The sequence below is a fragment of the Hippichthys cyanospilos genome, chromosome 16 (genome assembly GCF_059441005.1).
Source record: "Hippichthys cyanospilos isolate Australia breed blue-spotted pipefish chromosome 16, RoL_Hcya_1.0, whole genome shotgun sequence".
Classification (NCBI taxonomy): domain Eukaryota; kingdom Metazoa; phylum Chordata; class Actinopteri; order Syngnathiformes; family Syngnathidae; genus Hippichthys; species Hippichthys cyanospilos.
This window is the reverse complement of record NC_142384.1, coordinates 4231617-4239941: the sequence shown is the minus strand read 5'-3', so window position 1 is coordinate 4239941 and position 8325 is coordinate 4231617. Positions and strand designations below refer to the sequence as shown.

The window sequence follows — 8325 nt, the reverse complement described above, 5'->3', positions numbered from 1 at the left end:
TTAATAGTCCCATTTATTTCTTGGTACCAACCTTGTCAAGAATCAAGAGATTGTAAAAATGGTGCGTGCTCCATATCATTCCTGTGTCCCCTTTTACCTCTGATCAATCTTCTCACTGAAGTTTCAAAAATAATGTCCTTTTACGACACCCAGATATTACTCCATCCAACCATTTTCTGTTGGCACCCATCCTCACAAGGTTCTCAGGCTTGCTGGTGCCTATCTCAGCTGACTTTGGCCAGTAGGCAGGGGACACCCTCAACTGGTTGCCAGCCAATTACAGGGCACACAACCTCTCGCGCACCCAATAACACCTAAGGACAATTTAGTATGTCCAATACACCTGCCATGCACGTTTTTGGAGTGTGGGAGGAAGCTGGAGTGCCTGGAGAGAACATGCAAATGCCACACAGGAAGGCCCGAGCAAGGTGAGTTGGGACTCCGGTCCCTGAACCATGAGGTGGATGTGCTAAAAATCCCAATATTTAATTCAAGCTAAATTGTAAGTCCCATATCTGTGAGTCTTCTGAGATCACTTATTGAAAGCTGTGTGATTGAACTGTGCCTGGCTCAAATTCACACACAAAAAGTTTAATTAAACAGTTTAACAAATGGATGACTCAGCCAATAATGGTGATATTGTTAGATACAAGCAAAAGGACTATACTAATATGATGAAAGCAAAAAAGACTCAGAATCAAGACTGCTGTACAACAGAGACTTTGTATGAAAACAAAAATCTTGAAAAAAAAAACACAATTGCAAAGGGGTAAAGACAAGCATTTCAGTGCCACCCCTCACACACATCAGGTGTTAAAAGTTAGGAACCCTCACCTTTTCCTCAGATAAAGGTGGATTCCAATATTTTTTGTCTGTGAACGCAGTTGCTTAAAGTGACAGTGTCTCTCTTCAAAAACTTGCAAATGAATGTGTTCTTAATGACCATCAGTATGTTGTAAATATGATCATATGCGTAGTTATCATTAAATCAAATTACATGGGGGGTGGCACTTCTTCGGAGGCGGCCATGTTTGTTATAGACAATGGTCAATGCAGCACCTGCAGAGCCTCTCGCTGTCCATAATGAAAAAGTCTAAATCTTACACGCTATCCCTTTAAAAGTGAACTGCACTCATGAGCAGTGGGGCAGAAAACTAGTTTACAGTACAAACACTAGTTGTTTCAAAAGACATGACGCTTAGGAAAGAGAAAATGGCTCAGAGCTGAATTTTCAAATATTTATGATGCAAAACTGCACAAAGCGGTTGACAAAACAGTATTCAAGCAAAACCCAAAAGCACACACAATCAGTGAACATGCAAGCAGAACGTGACGAGGCATAGTTTTATTTGTGTCCTAAATTTCCTATGATGAAATGGACATTTGAAGGCAGACTTTTAAAGAGCTGAAATGAAAGGGCTGTGACATGAACCCAGCTGCCTACATCCTTACACTACTGAATGACTTTCTTTTGTTGTTTTTTTTTTAAACTAACATTACATAGGAAGAGCAAACTGTAACAATGGGGTGAAGAGTTAAAAGGAGGCTGGATCGATCGCTTTTTAATTCCAAACAACACGAGGGTAAAAAATATGCTTCTCCTTTAACCCTTGCACCCAAAATGCCATTTGCAGTGTAGGAAATTACGAACTGTAATCATACTTATTTTGGTTTAGCTATGCATATTGAACATCAGTGTTTCAGACTACGCTAACAAAGAATGCAGGGTAATTATTGCATCATTCATTGAAAAGAGTACATTAACTGATTAAAAACCAGGCTGATTGTGCAATAACTACGTTCAAAACAAAATCAAAAAAACGGTCTCGTGCTTTGACGCCGGCAAGGCCAATTTCAAATGATCCCAATGATTATGATTGTTACAGCACCGTATTAGGTGAAAAATAGTGTACAGCTATGCTAACAGACTTAACACAAGCAGATTAGGTTTTGCCACATTCCAAATTATGGCATCAATGTCAATGCAAAAATGTCATGCTAACTTTGTGACATAGGCCAGAGGACAAACAGGCACACAAGCCAGGAAAAAAAAAAAAAAAAGACGAAAGAACATCGGGTGCAGATGGGAGGAGAAAAGGCGACTTATTTAGCAAAAATGCTCGCCTTGTTTAACACTGTCTTTCACCACCATTGTGAAAATATTGCCTGCCATCTTCATTTTTCACACACACACGACTTTGGTAAATAGACCAAATTGCCTGGAATAGCCCGGTCAACATGAATTGACACCTCTGCACAGACTGTATAAGATTTATTAACAGTTTCCACTGATTCACTGCGTACCTATTTTGGCCTCCGCTTATGACAACAAAGGACACAATTTAATGGTTGACATAAAAAAAAAAAAAAAAAAAAAATCTTCGCCACAATACGAGTATAGGAGTACAACTTTAAATGTGGAGTTGGTATCCTCACATCACAGAAAATCCCTCCCCCCAACAAAAAGTAACACTGGCAATTAAAACCCCTTTCCATTTTTTTTTTTGCGCTATTCATGTATATGTACTGTACTTTCAATAAGAACCCTGCACCTCCTCACTTTTCCTTCCTGCTATGCATCCACTCATCTAGTCTTTTTTCTCCTCCTCCTTCTTCTCTTCTTCCTCTGTGGGATAAGAGTGCCAGGTGAGGCGCTCCTCATAGAAAGAGATGACCACCTGGGGGCAACTGACGTTGGCTTCCTTGGCTGGGACAAGGTCAGCCTCATCTGAGTTTTTCCTGGTATGAAATGGGAGGGGGAGGCAAAAATAAGGAACACTTAATTGCTCGGTGAACAGCGCTGTTTGAGCGAGGGTGCAAGCATTTTGTAAAAGCGCTCTCAGTAATGTGATTTTAGCAATGTGTTTCTCCAATTACAAAGCATTTACCATTTGTGACAACAGAAAGGTAACAAAAAGGTGAACATTTGTATTAATGTGCATAAATAAGCCATGGGAAGATTCAAAAGACTCCAAAAGGCATTAGCGTATTTCTTTGAGTACAAGTCGACCTCACTTATAAGATGACCCCCCCACCACGCTTTAAAAAACAAAAAAACAAAAAAAAAACAACAACTCAATTTGGGTGAATTTTACATAAACACAATAAGTCTACCTCTGACTTTAGTGGTCACATAGATCATGAGTGTCCAATTATAACACAAGGCGTGTTATTAAAATGATGAAATGACTCTTAGAGGCGTTTCTACATCTTATATTGAGTAACAAATTGTTGCGATTGGGGGCTAAATATACTCCGCACTTAAGAGCTGGGGTCAGAAACCCTGGTCCTCGAGGGTACCTATCCAGCAAGTTTTGAGTGCAACTCCACTCCGAAGCACCTGATTCCAATGAACATCTTATCAGGAAGCTCTGCAGATGTTTGATAATGATCCTGTTAATTTGAATAAGGTGCTTCCGAGTGGAGTTGCACCCAAAAATTGCTAGATAGGTGCCCTCGAGGACCGGAGTTGATGACCCCTGCTCTAGAGGTTGCCCTTTCCAATAACGCTTGGCACTGAAAGATTTAATGTCTAAGATACCAAAAAGTCATCATGACTGAAACAAAACAGCTCCACCGATTTGACTCACGGACGTCCTCTATCTCTTCATCAATATTTCAAACATTGGTGCATCAAAATTCTAACAGGATGAGTCATTTTAATAATGTTCGACAGTGATAGCCCTATTAATAAATACTTTTAATAATAAAATATAATAATAGAAAGAGGACCCACCATTTCATTAGGAACATCAGCTCACCACTTGAATCTGTTGCACCAATAATTCTTTCGGGTTGAAGACCTCTCCCAAAACCTCTGACTTTCTCACCCTTGACATGAGGAAAGCAAACACATGAAACATTGGGTGAGTTTGCCTGTTGAAAAAAATCTTGGAGCTTACTTTCCGGCTGTCTTTTAATATGTCTTGAAAGTTTAAGGCTTCAGTGTATTTTTCCTAAGGAACTGATGGCTCTGGAGCTTTAAAAAATGTACACGCCCAAACTATGCATCCCCCCCAAAACTAGGGGATTCAACCTAACAGAATTCAAATTGTTGTAAATGTTGATTTTTGAAGGACCTTAGTGTATTTATATCCGATCCCATTTTCTATAGCTGCTTATCCTCACTAGGGTCGCTGCCTTGCTGGAGCCTAACCCAGCAGTCTTTGTGCAGTAGGTGGGGGACACCCTGGACTGGTTGCAAATGGAGACAAACAACTATGAGCACTAACAATCCCACCTAAGGGTAATTTGGAGTGTCCAATATGCCTAGCATGCATGTTTTTGGAATGTTAGAGGAGAGTAGAGAGGCCAGAGAAGAGCCTTGCAAGTACAGAAGGAACACGCAAACTCCACACAAGAACCAGTTAGCTACTGTAGATTGTAGAGTATTGTCACATGTATAGCATGAAACCACACAGTGAAATTCTGTTGACCCCTCCGTGTATTATATACAGTGGACCCCCAGTTTATCGAGTCCCTGGCTTACATTATTTTCACCTTACGATTTGAAATACTGAGTTTTTTTTCATCCCTCTTTAGGGCATTTATTCTGCTTTACAATTAACATCAACAACTGTCATGACCTGCGGGGTTGGTTGTTTTTGTTGTTTTGCCTTCCTCTTGAGGCGTCTTTAGGTAATTGCTCTTATTTTCTGTTGGCGTCCAACTGCCTCTGCTGCAATGCGTCACTACAATGCTGGTCTGCTATTGGTCGGTGTCTCGACCCCCAAAGATACTGGTCTGCTATTGGTCAACGTGATGGGGTCACGAAGATGCTGGTCTACCATTGGTCGGTGCACAGGGTCACAAAGATGGCTGCCTAAAGACTTGATCTCGTGTGACAGTGCTTTCAATATGGTATTTATTATGCATTTTAGTGCTTAATTCAAACTTGAATTTGTTATCCATGAGTCCCAAGATTGCTCGTGATGTTAAAGAGAGAAATAAGATGATTTATATGGAAACGAAGCTAATCAAGAAATACGAAGAAAGCTAAGCTAGCCTAGCCTGGGCTACCCTTACTCGGTAATATGGCCATGACAAGCGTCAAAGATAAATAACTCCTTTATATATATTTTTTCATTTATGAAGTTATTTAATTGTATGCATGTATAATATATAAGTAGCACTTAATATACTATTTTGATACCAATTTTTAATATGTATGTACAATTTTCATGTTTTGCCTAGGGTTTTACACCCATTAGTTTATCAACATAGTTTTGAATTGCCCGCCATACAGCGAATTCGCGTTTTGATCCCAACCGAGGAATGGTCTCATAAACCGGGGGCCCACTGAATAATAATTTAAGAGTATTGACTATAGTTAAGACTATATGAAACAATCATCTTTTTTTTTTTTTTTTAACTCGAAACCTTTAGGGAGAGCCAATCACACATTGCAATTGCTTGTATAGAAAAATACTGAGAAATTAGACCATAAGCATCATTGTGGCCTCCCTCTTACCTCCTCTTTCTTCCTCTTGCCCTCTGGTGTGCCTGCTGTCTCACTGGCAACTTTTCTCTTGCCCTCCTTCTTTTTCTCTTCTTTCTCTTTGTACTTTCGCATGAATTCTGCAATAAGATCAGGGCAGTCGAGATTGTCCTCTGGCTCCCATGTATTGTCCTCACTGAACAGACATAAGCAGACAGGGAAACAAGTTTGTAACAATCCCTAGCATGCAAATCAAGCAAGATTTTTCAAACGAGTTCCTCACATTTTTTTTAAACACAACAGTTCATGCATCACATGTTCATCTTTCTTAAGATATAGCCATGGACTCACTTAGAGAAACCCTTCCATTTCAGCAGAAACTCCACTCTGCCCTTAACCACTCTTCGGTCCAAAACCTTTTCAACCACATATTCTTCCTCCTCTTCCACCTCTGGTGATGCTGTCGCATCTGCAGCTGCTTTTGTAGTTTCAGGCGTTACGGGCTGCTGCTGCTCCTCCACCTCCGCATCGCCCGTTTTCACTGCTACAGTAGCCAGCTTGATGTGCGATGAGGAGCCTATTACAGAACCAAACAAATATGATGAGAGTATAAAATATCTCTAGATTCTGGATGAATGTGATCTGCATGTATAGTAAATGCATAAAATTTACTCTATGCATGAATTCTCTTTTGTTACCAGTTTTACTGAAATAAAAGGTTTTGTCTTCCTTTTTTATAGTAATGTGACAGGATCATCCAGTAATAGTGTCAAAATGCTGAGTCTGGTTGGAATGGCCACTTCTGCTAGAGTACAATGCAATTTTGAATACTTGACAACGGTTTCAGGCAAAATTGAGTTTGTTGTATGTCTGTCCGTTTTCTAAAGTCACTTATCATCATAAGGCAGGCTTGCTGGTGTCTATCCCAGTCGGCTTTGAGCAGTAGGCGGGAGAAATTCTTAGCTAGTTGCCAGACAGTTACAGGGCACACACGGACAAACAAAAAGTCAAAAACCCAGATATGATTTTCGGATTTTCAAAGGATCCAAGCCTCTGAGCATTGGCACACTTCAGGTCACACAAACCAGCTCCAAACTGGTTTAAAAAAAAAAAAAAAATAAAAAAAAAAAATATATATATATATATATATATATAAGTCATAACTGTTGCCTGTACTCCTTTCCTGAAATCATTTCTGCAACACTGCACTTAAGGGAGCGTGCTCTGCAGCAGCATGGACTTCATATATGTTATGTAAAAATCTGTGTGCAGCAGCTGCAAACAAATTGCGTACTGTGTAGTCGTGGGTCAATAAATGGATTGACGGTTTTCTGTGGTATAATGAAGTCAAAATTTCAGCTAATAGTGTATATAATGGTAATGGAGCAGAATATGATTGGTTTCTTGGATGCTTGCAGAGTTGACTCAACAGAACTTTGAAAATAATTTCAATTTATAACTTATTTTTGATCAAAAACACCAAATGTATGTTAAAGCTAGCCAAAAAAACTTGCTTTCTATATCATTTGTGGAAAAGTCTGAGCGGGAGTTCTAAACTTTTTTTGGAGGAGGGCTTGGGGGGGGGGCACTTCTTTAAAGCGAGGTGCAAATATTATCAATAGCAGAAAACATGTATTGATATTTAAATCACTTAGAATATGTACAAAATACTGCACATTGATACTTTTATTTTACCTACAGAATAGGTAACGACTGAGCCAGATACCGCTTTTATATCTGAAACATGCATCATCAAAACACACGCATTTAGCAAAATTTTTAACAAGTCCTAGCTGTGCAAGTCACGTGTTAGTTTACATACAAAAATACCTTGAAAAACTTTCACCTGAATACCCTCTATTAACACTTTTGAATGGCTGTTTGAGAACGGATGATTTTGGAGAAATGGGAGGTCATTGCTAAACGTTTGGGCATTAGAAATTTGTAAGACAATTAAAGCAGTCATCAACAAACACTTATGGAACAGAATCATTTAAATCACGCCCAACTACTGGCGCTCGTTTCCAATAGTTTTCAAGTCATGAATGGTCGGTGGTTGGCCTGTTCAAATGCGTCAACAAGTAAGTGGGCATATTTCATTCCGAGACCGTTGGAAAATTGAATTTTTTTTAATCCAAATCACGAAAAAAATGTAAAAGCCGGAAAGCTTCTGCATCAGGGTAACAACATGGCGATGGCGTGTTTCTCTTCATCCGCAAGCTCTCGAAAGCCTTACCGTTTACGTTGTAAACTTCAGATATCTTGAATTAGCTTCTCGTGTCGCGCTATTTACGGTGTGATTCTGTTTCTATGCTGTTTTGATGAAATAATAACGGGCCAGGTTGCAGTAAATATGGCTTAAACGCAACTTGGGGTTCGGTGGAGTTTGGGCTCTTTGTCCATCCAAATGGCTATACGCTAAATAATACAATAGCTTCTGCAGCACAGCTAGCTCACCGTCACTGATCCTCGTCTACCCGCCAACAGAAATACCGGAAGTGACGTTAGAGCAAAGGATGATGGGTGTTTTGTTAACGAAAAAAACCTAGATGCCTCGTGCACGGATTGTATATACGTCAAAAAAATTGCCATCTTGCTGCAGTCGGTTGAAATGACGCCCCTGTTGCGCAAACCCGAAAAAGTCTATAAATAATACATTACGTGAAATTACTTTTCACAGGTTGGAGGGATGTTTTTTTTTAATTAGAGTAATTTATTAATTTACTTTTTTTTTTAAATTCGTAGCATTAGTTGTTGAACTCACTTGATTTGTGTACATAGTGCCTTGAAATGCGAGTTTAATTGGTTTAGTGTCTGCTCTTTTAACTCATATTTCAAGCGATTTGACTGACTTGAAGTGATTGTAGTGTGTATAATACACACAGCAG

At 39.5% G+C, this 8325-nt stretch overlaps 1 protein-coding gene across 2 annotated transcripts; it reads right to left on the bottom strand.

Annotated features, from left to right (window-relative positions):
* Positions 1-1224: 1224 nt before the first annotated feature.
* On the bottom strand, positions 1225-7927 carry LOC148410227 (chromobox protein homolog 1-like). Of its 2 annotated transcripts, none has more exons than XM_088436124.1 (5): positions 7895-7927; positions 5789-6014; positions 5471-5633; positions 3737-3831; positions 1225-2739 (listed from the first exon to the last, which is right to left on the bottom strand). In XM_088436124.1, the coding sequence occupies exons 3-5, from the start codon at positions 5570-5572 to the stop codon at positions 2589-2591; spliced, it is 348 nt and encodes a 115-aa protein (XP_088292250.1). In that variant the 5' UTR covers positions 5573-5633; positions 5789-6014; positions 7895-7927; the 3' UTR covers positions 1225-2588. The 2 variants fall into 2 exon arrangements, with proteins under 2 accessions (XP_088292250.1, XP_088292249.1); XM_088436123.1 differs by having other exon boundaries at positions 7674-7925.
* Positions 7928-8325: the final 398 nt, after the last annotated feature.